At 37.4% G+C, this 15,860-nt stretch overlaps 1 protein-coding gene and 1 pseudogene across 1 annotated transcript; one reads left to right on the top strand and one right to left on the bottom strand.

Moving 5' to 3' along the window:
• Positions 1-217: 217 nt before the first annotated feature.
• Positions 218-4,375, bottom strand: LOC147476357 (mannan endo-1,4-beta-mannosidase 2-like). Its single transcript, XM_086583974.1, has 5 exons — positions 3,600-4,375; positions 2,578-2,775; positions 1,308-1,430; positions 828-1,039; positions 218-727 (listed from the first exon to the last, which is right to left on the bottom strand). Exons 1-5 carry the CDS (start codon positions 3,954-3,956, stop codon positions 331-333), a joined length of 1,287 nt encoding a protein of 428 aa, XP_086440100.1. The 5' UTR covers positions 3,957-4,375; the 3' UTR covers positions 218-330.
• Positions 4,376-13,417: 9,042 nt separating this feature from the next.
• Positions 13,418-15,539, top strand: LOC147476358 (uncharacterized; annotated as a pseudogene).
• Positions 15,540-15,860: the final 321 nt, after the last annotated feature.

Here is a 15,860-nt window from a genome sequence, read left to right on the forward strand (position 1 = left end):
ACACCGCCGATATTTTGGTCGTTGATCCACACTAGCTAACGTACTCACACCACACACGCAAATGAAAAGACACTGAACCATAACTGGTTCTCCAATCATATTTGACAGGTACCTTTCAATGAAGAAGCAGGCATTTGGTAGCCGTTAATAGAGATACCCTCAAGGATAGTTCTACTAACAGGAAAAGGGATATATACTAATGGGAAGAACATGATACAAAAACAAAAAAACTCTCAGCATCAATAATAATGTGAATGATTTGAGGTGACCCTATTTGAAAGACAAAAGAGTCAAGTTCGATGTAAAAGGATTACAAGCTCAGAGGCTGCTTTAACAGAGTTCTTTAGGTATGTCGTCTAGTTCATCCTGTCTGTGCTGAACTGAAGCCAGCTTACATGATTGCTCGGTAACTAGCCTGTATGTTGATGGCCTCTCCCAGGGGACAATACCAAAATCATCATTATACTCTTGCATGCCTCCAACCAAAAACTGCCAAATAAGCCCCCCTGCTCCTGCCCTACCCTTCTTTGCTGACTTATAAACGATGTCGTATACAATTCTATAGAACTTCTCCCGCCGAGATGGTTCAAAGTTCTTGTTCTCACTTGAAAAACCTACTTCAGCGAACAACACGGGTTTCTTTAGAATTTTGTCACCATCATCAATGTGTGACACCACCCATCTTTTCACATATTTCAGTTTGTCTTCGAGATTTAGCTCCTTAGACCTGCAAATAATGTAATCACCTCAATTCGGCATTTGAACAAACTGTCGAAGAAGGGGAAATTATGCTAAATTTATGCAATTTAAGTAATTATATTACTTACCAACGATCAGGGTAAGTGTGGACTGAAGCAAAATCAATGTTTGGGGTCTTGGAATTTCGAATAAAATCAGTTCCAAGTTCACTGGCCCAATCTCCTGGGTTTATATTCAACTTCCCAGGGCTTTTGGGACCATAAAACCCTTCGATTCCCACAGTCAGCAAATGGTTATTATCGATTGACTTCACAAAACTTGACATTTCCTCAATCCAATCCTGTGTTCCACAGAATCAAATAGAACTGTGATCAAAAGATTATCTACCATGCTACTTGAATTGAAATAAATATGCTCATTGATTATTCATTTATGTTTGTAGTGTTCAAGCATAAAGGAAGGAATCAGGAGGATTCCACAAAACAAATCATAGTCCAAATTAAATATATTTAGCTTTTTATGCCTTTTGGAAAATTAGATGCTTCAGATACTTCTTTTATTAATAGTGATCATTAGCAAAAGTACCTGCAAAAACACATTTTACTTACTTGGAGGGTGTCACCGGAAGGATCAGTCATACAGCGAGGTTCATTCATCAATTCCCATGCAAAGATGATGGGATCATTCCTGTACTCAATTCCAGTGATAGTGTTTTTCCTTGTTAAAACAGTCTGCAAAAGAGATGTAAAGGTCTTCTTCAACTAATGTAATTGATCAGATTACGTAAAGACTTCTTTTAAGCCGTGGAAAATTTCTACTGCTGTAAGTTCCTGTAATTTCCTTCCCCAGTGAAAAGAAACAATTTTGAAAACTATCGAGGAAAATCTAATTTGGTATTTAGAAGAGACTCTGCTTATACTGATGCGCTAAAGAAAATCTTGGAGCCATACTGTGTGGCACATTAGAATCTTCTAGGTTTTCACTAGAAAAGTTACAAGTAATCTAAACATAATTAAATTCTTACCAATTAGTTCCATCCTTACAAAATTAACATCCAGAAAGACTATAATTTATAAGCAAACAAAATAAGTTCAGTTTTTTCTTACTGGTTCTCCACAACCGCCATCCACTTTTGCTATTCAATATGTTTGAGGCCAATTTATCAGGTCAGTTCATGGTTTTTCACCAAAAGGCAGAGTGCACTCTGAAGTCTATAAATCCATGCGAACTTGACATAGTGCAACCAATCTTTCCTCAATGCAACTCACCACTCATAATTCATAATTCATACTAGCTCGTAGAGATCCCTTTGGTTGTTACAACTTACAAGAATAACTAAGGGCAATAGATCTTCTTGAGCCACATTTGAATGACTCCAAAAATGGTTGGGCAGTGTGGCAAATCCAGCCATATTTTCCATTTAGGTTGGCACCAGAAAGTGTCCTTGTGTTTTACCCCAACAATTTGTGGTTACATATTTTTGTCAGCTATCATTTCCAAGTCTTTAGAAGATAAGAAAAAGAGTGCTTTGTCATCCTGAAGGCAATGTACTACAGGATAGAATTTTCCTTGTGGAAGATGCTGAGAAAGAAATTAACGAAAAACTTTGATTCACCACTTCAGGCAATGTGTTAAAGAAACGCTACTTCAGTAGCTCAAGAAACCATGCCTAATTCGGGATTGACTGACACGGTGCATACACTCATCAGCATTATGAATAAACTTTACGTCTCACCGCAGAGAGAATGCAAGTGATTGTCACAGTTAAGCATAACAAATTTTATACAAGTGACTAGTACTGGCCACTACTCTTTCATAGTGAAAGATAGAAAAGAAAGAAAGATATATTCTTCCAATATTCACATGTAGATAACTTACCTTGACATAATTTTTGAAGTTGTGACGGATGGATGGATCAGAGAAGAAAGAATCATTAGAAGGACTCAGACCCACACCCTCTTCCCATGCCCACTTGACGTACTGAGTCTTCCCACCAAAATGATGCAAGTTATTGACTAAGCTAAGAATCAGCCTTATCCCGTGTTTTCTTGCTTCTGCAATGACACGGTCCAGTCCCTGCCGTTCAATCCAATAATAAGACTCCAAGGATAGACAAAATTGTTAAAGAATAACAGGGTAGGGTGTGCAAAGAATCTATGCATCATTTTTTAGGTGTCTAGCCTTAAGATATATCATGTTTGTAATGATTAATCCATAGGCCCATCAGCAGAATAAGTCTGAAATGTGCACATTCAACCAAGACCTGCTAGGTATACTGTAACATATATTACATATACACTTGTATGGGTATTACACATACAAAAAAAGTGAGTACGAAGAAAACAAATCAAATACATTCTGGAATAAAAATTTAGGCTGAAGTTAATAAAAATAAAAAAGGAATAGATCTTTGATGCGGGTTCTAATCAGAACACATACTAGAATCAGTCTCTTCTATCTAATGCCCATGAATTTCTTTCAGAGAAGCTTACAGACCATATATGAAAGATAAAAGAGGGGCGGAGGAAAGGGAGACTGGTGTGGAGGAAAAAACACCAAGTTACCAACTAAATCCCATGTTATTTCATTTCTGAACAATTTGATTCATGAGATGATTATTGCACACCCACCACTATTATACCAATTCTGGAAAGGTATTAAATCAACCATGTTTGCTCCTAAATTTCCCTAGCCAAGTAAAATACTTCCAAGTTCCAACTCCATTTAACAAATTTCAACTGCTATATACCAAATGAGGTAAATTAAAAATAACAAATATGAAATCCCAATGCAAAATTAAACCAAGTTTAAAATGATTAGTAAAATACATTGAAAATGTTCACACAGCATAAATAGTGATTCAAATTTCAGAAGAAGAAAACTAAAGAATAAAGTAATACCTGGAAGACTCGCTCGTCGAACCGACCAGGTGAAATTTGAAGAGCATTATAACCTGCATCATTAAAAGCCCAAGTTCTACAAACAGTAAGACCCATCTTAGCACCAGCTTGCAGCATTGCTCTAACCCTTGGTCTACTATACTCATCCACAGCTTGATCCATTAACCACCATGAGTTCCACCCATTTACATAAAAAGCCTCCCCATTCAACATAAACTGAGTTCCATTCCTCCCAACAAAACTAATCTTAGGTTCTCTTAAATACTCTGGTCTCAAATCCACCATTGACATATATATAAATGCAACACAAGATGCAAAACCAATAACTGGGTATAACAATCCATTGCTTAAAAACATTCTTCTTCACTCTGTTATATATCAACCCAGATTCAGTATTGGTCCTTTTGGTTACTAAGTAGTTGAACTACTGCACTAATGAATAATGACTAATAGTCCAAGTTACACAATAAATGTGCTAAAACACAGTGCAAAGTGTACCAAAGACTCAAAGAGCACTAAGGTAGCTAAGTAGAAGAGCTTCAAGCTCACACTGCCTCTATAGTGTCAGAAAGAGAATGGGGAGATGGTATTGTGGGGTACCATGCTGGTATCAGCTAGGTATGCTGGGGCCATCCTTTTGTACTGTGACAGCTTTGTTTGAGTTTAATAATAATATATTCTTGCAGATCTAGACACCTAAATTTGATTTCATGTGAGTTATAGTAGTTGTTTTTGTCATTTACTTGTTTGGAAACTGCTTGAATCACTCTGATAATGATTTACAAAAGATTAGGGTATGTGCTTTGCCCATGTGAGGACTGAGGAGGCAAATGCCAAAAGTTAGGTGTTACAGTAATCTTTCTTTATTAGTGGAAAACCAAGGTCCAAAAAGTCAGTTTATTGATTCGTGGATTATGTTTGGCCGGGGTTGGCAATATCGGATTTGAACAATTTTTTTATGTTTTATAAATTACTAAAAATGTACTAACATGATGAGTTTGTTATGGGTTTGTTTAAAGTTTATAATGGTTTTTTATTTCATACATATATCAAAGTTTCATAATTATGCTTATTGATTTCATTACAGTACAAATTAGCGGGATTGGTGGAGTGAACTGTGGAAGTGGAAGTGTGTAATTCTACACTCCCTTTCCACACTTTCTGTTGAAAAATGCGTTGGAAATTTGACTACTAAAAAAAATGGTAGGTGATTATATCCATTGTCATAGTCGTAGTTGTCATTTTCCCACAAAATCCTCAATAATTGACCAAAATTAAAGTCCACAATTAGATCTTAATTATTAGACACCGTCACTCTAACATACAATAGTGACAATAACCAACTGATAATTAAAAGAACTTTGAATAGTATTAGGAAACATTGTAGCAAATTTTCGAAAGGTTCGGGCTACCCAAGGATATTTTTATAGAGACGAGGGTTTTGAGACCGTTGGATGTGTGATCCAACGGTCCGAAAATCAAAAACAAAACTTTTTTTTTTTTTTTTTTTTTTTTTTTTAGATCACACATCCAACGGTCTCGAATCTCGTCCAATGAGGATATTTTCGGGGTAGCCGACCTCTTTTCAAAACTATTTACACTGTGTTCACCTGTAAGTCTAAACTTTATATAAACATTTCATCTCATTGCTAACTATCAAAACGAGTCAGACTTAAAAACAATATTTTCCTCTACCAAACGAGTTCGGTCTGAATTGGAACTATGCTTAGGCCTTAATTCATATTAAAAATTGGTACATGATCGATTTACGAAGCTTGATCATAATCCCCTCGGGGAACTAACCTTACAATTTGTATTCTTTTTTTCTTTTCTTTTTTCTTTTTTCGATAATCTACAATTTGTATTCCTGATAACCAAAGCAACTAGAAAAATTATTAGTATCCAATGAAAATTCTAATACTTGACAATTTGTGCCAGCGGCGGCTCAAGACATTTTGGGCCCTAAACAAAATTTGAATAGTGGGCCTTTTAATAAATACAATTTGATTTAATACTTTTATTTATTAAGATATGCTTTTTTATTTAATAAAAAATAATACTAAAGTAATTTTCCAAATGCAACATATATGTATACGACTGATTTTGTTAAGTTTTATCTTTGCAAATTCAACATATATATATATATATATATATATATATATATATATATATATATATATATATATATATATATATATATATATATATATATATATATAGGGTTGGGATATAGCCACACCTTGTCATCTCCACACCTTTCATCTCGTGCATCAACCCAACTGATCCTACGGACAACAGAAATCAGAAAAACAAAAAACGAAATTCCAGAAAAACCAAAATTTCAGGAATTTTGAAAACAAAAAACACGAAATAGTCCATAAACACGAAATGTTTACCTTCTTCTCCAATTAGTTCATCGTTGTGAAAAACAAAATCTCCTCCAATTTCACCGATCTCTCTCCAAAATCTATAAAGGAGAAAGCGAAAACAAATCTATAAAGAGATTCATTTGAAGAAGAAATTAGGTATAACTATTCTCTCAACTTAATCTTATTTGGTATTAATGGTTCTTGACTGATTATGTATTTATGTGTAGTGATGATTAACCTTTATGTATTCTCCACAAATTAAGTATTAATGGTTCTTGGTTTGAGTTCACAAATTAAATTCAGTATTAATCTTATTTGGTATTAATGGTTCTTGATCGACAGTTCACAAATTTCTTCTTCACGAATTTATGTGTGACCGATTATGATTATGTATTCTTTTCCTTGCAATGAGATAAGCTAGTGTGTAGTGATGATGATTAACCTTTATGTTTCTTATGTCATCTCATGGAACATTCTTCATGACTTTAAACAACCTACCCCAACTACACAAGCAAATGCTCCACCTACCTCTGCACCAAAATCCGGACCGTGAAATGCTCCTCTTCCGTGAGTTGCCATGTGGTTCTAACTTATTATTGTACACTTAGTTTGTTGATCTCAAGTACTATACTCTTACGGTTTAAGTAATTGAATTTACCTGTTCGCGGGGCCCCAAAGAAGCACTTGATCCGATTCCGCCACAGAACGAAATGAGTAAGAATTTTTTTTTTTTAATAATTTGTTTCTAATTTTGATAATTTTTTTTTTTTTGTGTACTTTCATGTTAAACACAATCTTTCATGTGATACATGAAGTTTTTGGTTCAATCGATGAATCAGACTTTATGATGTCAACTCGACACCAAATTACTACCGAGACAAAAATGTTGGTTGTTAAAACTTATATGTGATGGTTTTGGTTCAATCGATGAATTAGACTTTATGATGTCAATCGACACTTTGAAATTACTACCGAGACAACAGAAATGTTGGTTGTTAAAACTTATATGTGATGGTCATTGGCTCGACTATGCAAGTAAATGTTTTGATAATCGATATGAAAAATGCATCCGCTTTGACTTGACCGTATATTGAGCAAGTATTGCACTGAATTATTATGGAAGTCTTCCTTTTGTAGGACAAGCTTTAGTTAGTCTGCTGATGTTGTGTAAAAATTTAGAAACCACAACCTCTACTTACTCATTAGTGAGTATTATCTAGATCTCTAAATTGTTGAATGAAAGGGAACTATTAATTGAGCTGACAACCCAGCTTGTACTCATACAATCCAATAAATATGTCACCAATTGGATTAATATTATTTAAAGCCGGTAAAGTTACATCAGATATGATTAGAAACCACAACCTCTACTTACTCATTAGTAATACATCGATATGATTAAACTTTACGGCTTTAAATAATATTAATCCAATTGGTTTTGAACTCTATCGAGTTTTGAACTCTGTCGAGTTCGAGTTCGTGAACTCGTCGGAGTTTTGAACTCGCCGAGTTCGAGTTTTGAACTCTTTCGAGTTCGAGTTCGAAGTTTTGAACTCGTCGAGTTTTGAACTCGTTAGAGTTCGATGAACTCTTTTCGAGTTTTGAACTCTGTTAGAGTTCGATGAACTCTTTCAGAGTTAAGAGTTTTGAACTCTTTCAGAGTTTTGAACTCTGTAAGAGTTCGGTGAACTATGTAAGAGTTTTGAACTCTTTTCGAGTTCGTGAACTCGTCGAGTTTTGAACTCGTTAGAGTTCGTGAACTCTGTCAGAGTTTTGAACTTAGATATAGATTGGCATGCACACCGCCTTATTTCGTTCTTTGTTTTTTCACGTTGGTATTGCAACAATTTGAATTAGTTGAATGTCTTATTTTTAACTCCTATTTATTTTGTAGCAATGCCTCGAACAAAGAATCTGAATGTGAAGAATGCAAAGCAAAAGTGTTTTTCACGGGTGCTAAGAAGTTGTTAGGTGGGGGGAGTAGTAGTTCGGGTCGCGATGAGGAGCCTGAGAAAAAGAGAGGAAGGAGAACAACCACTTCGGCATCAGTTCGTAGAGGGGATCGGAAAGCGGATGATCCCAGTAATGTTGTAAGTGGTGTAGAGTTAGGAAATCAAAAGAGAAGAAAAGGGACAGTTCTTAGTGATGTAGATGTAGATGTAGATGTAGATGTAGATTTAGATTTAGATGTAGATGTAGATGTAGATGACGATGACGATGACGATGACGATGACGATGATGATGACGATGACGATGGCGATGACGTAAATATGGATCGTGGGAAGAGTGTAGTTCTAAGTCATGCTGATAGTGAAGAAGAGGGTGTTGATGATGCAGAAGAAGAGACTGACGAGGAGGAAGAGGACGCGGAGGAGGAGGAGGAGGATGACGAGGAAGTCCATGTACCTGTACCTCCAGTGAATATTGTGAGAAAGTCTAACAATGACTTGGAGTTCAAGAGAGGTGTTTATGGAGGTGGCCCTTGTGTGTCACATCCGTTGTATGACTATGCAAAGGTATTACGCGTGGCTCTCGCCGATGTTTGGGAGGGGCAGGTAATATTATCATTTAGTATCTATTAGTATTTAAATTTTGTATTACTAAAACTTGTGCATACATTAATACTAAGTTTTTGTTGTTTTAGGCGGAGCGAGGGGTGTTGAAGTGCCATGGGCACCTAAACAAGTTGGTACAATGGGATATCCTCGGAGAGTGTTCAAACCGTTCTACTTTTCACGTGGAGCTTCAAAGAACCGCTTATGTGCTCGGTCTTAGGTGTATACAGCATCGATCCCGTGTTGGTCTCTCGTTTGTGGAGAGGTGGCATCCGAGACCAACACGCTTCATATGCCGTGGGGCGAGATGACAATCACGTTGGGCGATGTTTCCCAACTCTTAGGAGTTCCGGACGAGGCAAAGCAAAGCGATCGGGGACACCGATTTGACCTTGAACAGACAAAAAGACTCCTCCACAAAGATCTTGGCATACCCATGGATAAGATAGATGCGGAGATGAAATCCAATAAGTTCACTTCCAAAGTTAGGATGGATTTCTTGATGAAGCAGTTTGCTGGGAAGGTAAGAGATGAAGATTTACGTGATGAAAATGGGGTTGTTGTGAAGAAGGCGTCAACCCAAAAAGAGGTGCAGTTTGCTGTGAGAGCTTATCTGTTATTTTTCTTTGGATGTACCGCCTTCACCGACACGTCTGGAACTGCAGTTCCCGTTTGTTATCTGAGACTGCTTTCGAAATTTGCCGAGATCAGAGACTACGCGTGGGGTGCAGCCTTACTGGCTTACTTGTACAGGGGTCTTGGGACTGCCACAAGTGCCAAGGTGAAGGGTGTTTCAGGCTATTTCACTCTCCTACAGGTATTAGTTTTTTTGTTTTTCTTTTCAATGTCAATTTTATCTATCTATTACAATATTAACTGGTGTCTATATTAATGTAGGCATGGATTTATGAGTACTTCCCGGTGTTCAGGCCATACCCAAATGAGGACTATCAGTTGAGCATGTGTCGTGCTCGTAGGTACTCAGTTACTCAGTCTTTTTATGCTAGCACAACAGCTACATTGAAGCATACCCGAACCACCATTGATAATATGACTTGTACCGATGTAAGCATTTTTGTATGTAAATAGTTTTATTTATTAATTGATATTATTAGTATGTGGTTAATGATTAATTTCCTCGATCATATGCTATTTGACAGGTTGAATGGTATCCCTATGTGCAAGTCCGAGCTACACGGCCGGTGGATGAAATAGCATTTTTCGAGGGATTTATATGCTTTCTTGATAATGTCGAAAGCGACAATGTTTCGAGGGTTGTGCGTCAGTTGGGTCATATGCAGTTTGTACCCTCAGATCCCCCAAGACCAAAGACCTCGACGCGAACTACTTCCGGACGCGGGTATGATGTGAAATTTAATATTGCATCTTCCTACTGGAGTAAATGGCAGAATCACTTGATTCAACTTGAACAACGAGGACCCATTCCGTCTTATCCATGGGAGTGTGTTAGTAGATACATGAGTTGAATACGAAAACAATAGTCATATGAGAATGATAAACCCTGATCATCTTAGTCACTACTCCCTACAGAGTCTTCCATATCATAATCTGGTGAGTTAATATCTTACAACGTTAATTTTTGTTTTGTTTTGTTTTGGTATTTTATAAATGTAAATGTATATACTAATGTAGTTTTTCGTTTTAATTTTGACAGCACCCCGTCGTCGATGAAATTTCTCGCTTGCTCAATCAAGGCCTGCAATTGGGTGGGATCAAGATTCCGTGACGATGCACAGAACGAGTTCATGGAGGCATACAATTTGACCCGGTGCAAGTTCATTGGCGGACGATATCGTGAATGAGCATCTTATACTAGGTATGTTGAGTTTGGTTAGTTTAGGGTTTAGTGGTTAGCATAGGATTTAGGTATGTTGAGTTTGGTTAGTTTACCTCCTTTTATCTTGTGTTGGGACGAGTGTTGGAAATGGAAATGGTGAACATGAGGAAGCAAGTGGAGAGGTTAGTTTTGCAGGAATAAAGCACACACACATGTTGACTTTGAAACTGGAAAGCTTTAAGGATTGTGCTAGTGTATAACAGATTAGGAGTAAAACAAACTCGCGATTTGTAGCTGCTATGTTGTTTGTAGAGTTTTTGAACCTTGAGGATTTGGACTGTTGTGTTAGAGTACATTGAATGAGGAATTAGTGCACATGGACTTGTAGTTGATAGGTATTTACTATAGTTCCTGAAGCTTGAGTAACTTAATTGCTGCTCTAGGGTACACTCTATTTGGACTATTCCTTTAGCTGATTAATGTCTGCTAGATATATGAAGACAATGATGTTTCTGCAAATTTAGAATCCGTATAACTATTCCTTTACGAGTTTCATGATTGTGAGATCAAGCTGGTTTGGAGCTGGATTTTGAAAGCCATTCTTATGAATACCAAAATCTTTTTGCTGTGTTTAGATACATTCTCATAACAGAATGTATTATCTTCACAAGGGCTATCATCACCACTCACCAGGGACATTTGTCCAATTTGCCTTGATCATTACGAACTTATCTTATAGGCTGTTAATAGAAGCTTGTTTGCTCTTCTTGATCAAGCTGGTAATGAATCTTCGACTTTGGAGACCTTAATAGAATAGATATTACGCTTAATGATTGCAAAAGGTCTATTGCATAGTTAATTATATTTGGCTTTATCTGAAACATTTGTAATCACTACTACATAAATGCTCATTAGCCACGGTAGGTCAAAGCGCATATACCACTGTTTCTCTAATAACAGTGGCTAATAGGCATATGCCACGGTAAGAAAATTTTTTCTAATTTCGGTACAAGCAAAAGCCACTAGTCTCGTAAAACAGTGGTATATAGTATGTCATATACCACGGAACAAACCAATATCACCTAATTTGTATTTTGATGTTCATATACCCCACGATGTGAACAAAAACGGTGGCTAATATCTGCAAAAAAAATAAGCATACCGTGGACAAAGTCGGTCTACGAAAACCCCACGCGAAATATTAGAAAGTAGGGCCAAAAACCGTCTCGCGCTCAAACTCAGTCTTTTCAACTTCCAAAACTCTCTCTAAACTTCTAACTTCAGACTCTCTAAACTTCTCTCGGTCTCTAAACTTCAACTTCTATCGTCCATTCTTCTTCAACTTCTATCGTCCATTCTTCTTCAACTTCTATCGGTCTCTCATCGTCACCAAGAAAAGCGTGAGAATATCGTCCACCAAAGAAAGCGGCCGAGATCTGACTCTCCCAAATTTCGCTATCGTTGTTGTTTTTCGCTCTATTTAAATTCAATTTTGGCTGTAAAGTGATTGTTTTTGCTTTATATGATTGGTAGCTGTTGATAGGGTTCACAAACAAAATAAGAAATTGCAATTTTTCTTTGCAAAATTTGGGGATTTTAGTGTAAAAGGAAACTCTGTATTTGTTCGATGAGGCTAGATATCACGAGTTCTGATCCACTTGGGTTGAAACAGCTTAGATATCCATCAGAGTGTGTACATGTACACTACAGCCCAACCAATGAACTCAAATTACACAAAGAAATTGAAAATTTTGCACGATTCTCGTAATTTGAACTCACCTTAAATATGACATCAAAGATCGGGATAGGTATCCAGTGGAAAGGTTGGAGATCAATTCGAAGCATTTTTTTAGCGTTTCCAAAAAGAGACCTAACTGCTTAAAAACCATGGGAGCCACCTTGAGCGTTTTTCGAACCCCGGTTTTACGGGTGGTGCTAGGGTGATCCTTTCAAAGATTCCGTCTGACCCATTTGTTGAAGTCGGGAGAAGAGACCAGCTCTTCCAATGCTTTTCTGGTTGAGTCTCTTGTGAAAGTTTCCCACTCTTCTTTGGAAAAGTTTTTCCTTTCAGGTGTATTATGATAAGTTGACAAGTAAGAGTCGTAATCTGCCGAGCGCGGTGGCGGTATTTTAGTGGCTTAAGGTGTTTGACTGAATGAGTAAGAGATGGAGACTGTTCTCGTACATAAACTGATTTTAGAAGCTCTTATGCCTGTTGTTTTACTATTAGTTTGCAAGTTTGCTTATTGTTGATTGATATATTGGGCAGGAACGCTTGGCTGATCGTGATTTGAGCTGACAAATAGATAAACACTCAACGGTAAAAAGATTACTAGCTTTCAATTTGTTGATTGTGTGTGTGTGTCTTTTTTGCAAAGTTAGGGTACTGAATATTATGATCTAGGAATTTCTGATATCAAGACCCTAATCTTAATGCTACACTTAGCTATTTCATTTTATTCTACCAAGTATCTAGGTGGCTGGCCGGGCACATGTAAGGAAAGTAGGAATTTCCCCATTCATACGCCTAAATCCATTCCCACGCTACACTTTTGGCACCTTAGGTTGATTAGTACAAGGTTATATTGCATGTTTTTATTTGCTTCAACCACCAGATTGAGCCAAAATCTATGAATTGTGTGATTTTATCTTGCTTAATCACATTTTTTTTTTCATGTGTATGTAGTACTTGTGTATTGAATTTCTGACATTGAGTATGGATAAGCCTTGGATGTCTATGGATAGACTGTCTGATGAATACGAGGAAGGGGTCAAGTATTTTATAAAATGTGCTGGAGAGCATGCAGGCCCAGACAATCTTAATTTCATAAGATGCCCATGCCTTAATTGTGGGAACCACTTGCATCAGAGTTTGGACGATATTAGGGATCATCTGTTTCATGTTGGTTTTGAAAAAAGTTACAAAACGTGGATATGGCATGGGGAAAAGCCTCACGCGATGGAAAGTCCCGGTGTCAACACGCATGAACCTCCATGTCAAGACTTTGATATGGAAACCCCATGTGATTTTGGGGACACGGTTAGAATGGTTAATGATGCATATGAGAGTTTCACAGGGAATCCTGAAAAGCTTTGTAAATTGCTTGAAGATGCTGAGAAACCTTTGTACAAAGGTTGCAAAAGCTATACAAAGTTATCATCCCTTGTGGAATTGTTCAACTTGAAAGCCAGTAGTGGGTGGTCAGACACGAGTTTTACCAAGCTATTGAAGGTGTTGGGAAAAATGTTGCCGGATAATAACGAAGTGCCACAATCCATGACCAAAGCTAGAAATATTTTGTCTACGTTTGGAATGGAAGTTCAAAAAATACATGCATGTCCCAATGATTGCATACTTTACAGAGGAGATGAGTACAAGGATTTAACTAGTTGTCCAACTTGTGGAACGTCGAGATATCAGGAAAAGAAGGGTAAAGCGCCTGCGAAAGTTTTGTGGTACTTTCCGCCTCTCCCAAGGTTTGCAAAGATGTTTCAATCCGCTCAGACATCAAAGGATTTGGTATGGCATGCAGATAGAAGAGTAGAAGTTGATGGTCAAATGCGTCATCCAGCAGATTCTCCAGCATGGAAAGAGGTTGATAAAAGGTGGCCAGAGTTCGCTGAAGATCCAAGAAATCTGCGACTTGCTCTTTCGACAGATGGGATCAATCCACATAGTCATCTCAGCTCTAGGCATAGCTGCTGGCCGGTTATGTTGATCACTTACAATCTTCCGCCATGGTTATGTATGAAGAGAAAATTTTGATGTCGACAATGTTGATATCGTCCCCCCCGACAACCCCGGTAATGATATTGATGTTTACCTTAGACCTTTAATTGAAGATTTACGTGCTCTTTGGAATCCCGGTGTGGAGGTTTATGATGCCTACAAGCAAGAATCTTTTACATTAAGGGCTGTTCTACTGTGGACGATCAATGATTTTCCTGCTCTTGGAAATTTAGCTGGGTGTAGTGTCAAGGGATATCTTGCTTGTCCAATATGCGGTGAGAAAACTGATTCTACAAGATTGAAACACTCGAATAAAAACATATATCAGTCCCATAGAAAGTTCCTTCCAAAAAATCATCGTTATCGAAGGCAAAGGAAAGCATTTAATGGTCAGCAAGAGTTAAGATCACATCCGGACCCGTTAACTGGAGAGGTGATTTCAGAGAAGCTCAAAGGGATGAAGGTTAGATGGGGGAAACCAAAGCTGGTGATTCCAAAGCCAAAAAGATCAAGAAAGAAGTCAAAGGCATCCAATGAAGAGTCACAAACACGAGAGAGAAGCGACCTAGCACTTCGATGAGAATGAAAGTGGTAATTATTGGAAGAAGAGATCCATATTTTTTGAGCTTGAATATTGGGAATTCTTGCTTGTGCGACACAATTTGGATGTCATGCATATTGAGAAAAATATTTGTGATAGCATCATCGGCACACTACTTAACATTAAGTACAAGACAAAAGATGACCTCAAAAGTCGCCTAGACCTCTTAGAAATGGACATGAGGAAGGAACTAGCACCAGAGAAAAGGGGAAATAGGACTTATCTTCCACCAAAGATGTCATAATGCTATCTCTAGAGCTGAGAAAGAAACAGTATGCAACACGTTGCGTGAACTCAAAGTGCCAGATGGATATTCTTCACATTTTAGACACCGCGTGTCGATGCAAGATCTAAAAGTGTATGGTCTCAAGTCTCATGACTGTCACATATTGATGCAGCAACTTCTTCCTGTGGCGATACGATCAGTGTTGCCAAAGCACGTGAGGTATACCATCACTCGGTTGTGTTTCTTTTTCAACTCTCTTTGCACCAAAGTAGTGGATGTGTCCAAATTAAAGGAAATTCAAGACAATTTGGTCCTCACTTTATGTCTACTGGAAATGTACTTTCCACCATCGTTCTTTGACATCATGGTGCATCTATCTGTTCATCTTATAAGGGAGGTTGAGCTTTGTGGGCCAGTATTCTTTCGTTGGATGTATCCATTTGAGAGGCAAGTACACAGAAAATTGAATTAACTACTTTCAATAATTCAAAAAGCTTCATCAATTTGATTGTTTGTTTGTTTGTATTTTATCTTCTTTTGTCACTTTTTTGAATATTAGGTTCATGAAAATACTAAAGGTTACGTCTTGAATCGAAATCGTCCGAAGGATGCATTGCTGAAAATTATATCCTTGAAGAAGCCGCTGAGTTTCTTTTCTTAGCGCATTTATCCGGAGTGAATGCAGTTGAGTCCCATCGGTTAGAAACATGGATACTAATGATACAGAGAAAAAGAAAAGACAATTTCTAATGGAAAGCCTCTTGGTGGTATGAATGTTGTTGAAGTCGGCGAGAAGACTTGGGAGCAAGCTCATCAATGTGTTTTGGCAAACACTAATGACGCTCAACCTTATATCGAAAAGCGTTAGTATAGAATTTTGTTTTTCCTTATTTCACCTAGACAGATAATGGTGACCAAGCTTTTTCCTAACTTGATAGGAAGCATATGGAACACCTAAAGCTTACTTATCCTCGTAAGTCAA

The sequence above is a fragment of the Coptis chinensis genome, chromosome 9, assembly GCF_015680905.1.
Source record: "Coptis chinensis isolate HL-2020 chromosome 9, ASM1568090v1, whole genome shotgun sequence".
NCBI classification, from domain to species: domain Eukaryota; kingdom Viridiplantae; phylum Streptophyta; class Magnoliopsida; order Ranunculales; family Ranunculaceae; genus Coptis; species Coptis chinensis.

Bases quoted from the DNA above. Each gene is read 5' to 3' on its own strand.
- LOC147476357 (XM_086583974.1), bottom strand. From the start codon at position 3,956: ATGTTTTTAAGCAATGGATTGTTATACCCAGTTATTGGTTTTGCATCT. The intron at 2,776-3,599 runs GTATTACTTTAT...ATTGAACGGCAG, and splicing joins TCGACGAGCGAGTCTTCCAG to GGACTGGACCGTGTCATTGC. The intron at 728-827 runs GTAAGTAATATA...CATTATTTGCAG, and splicing joins CACACTTACCCTGATCGTTG to GTCTAAGGAGCTAAATCTCG.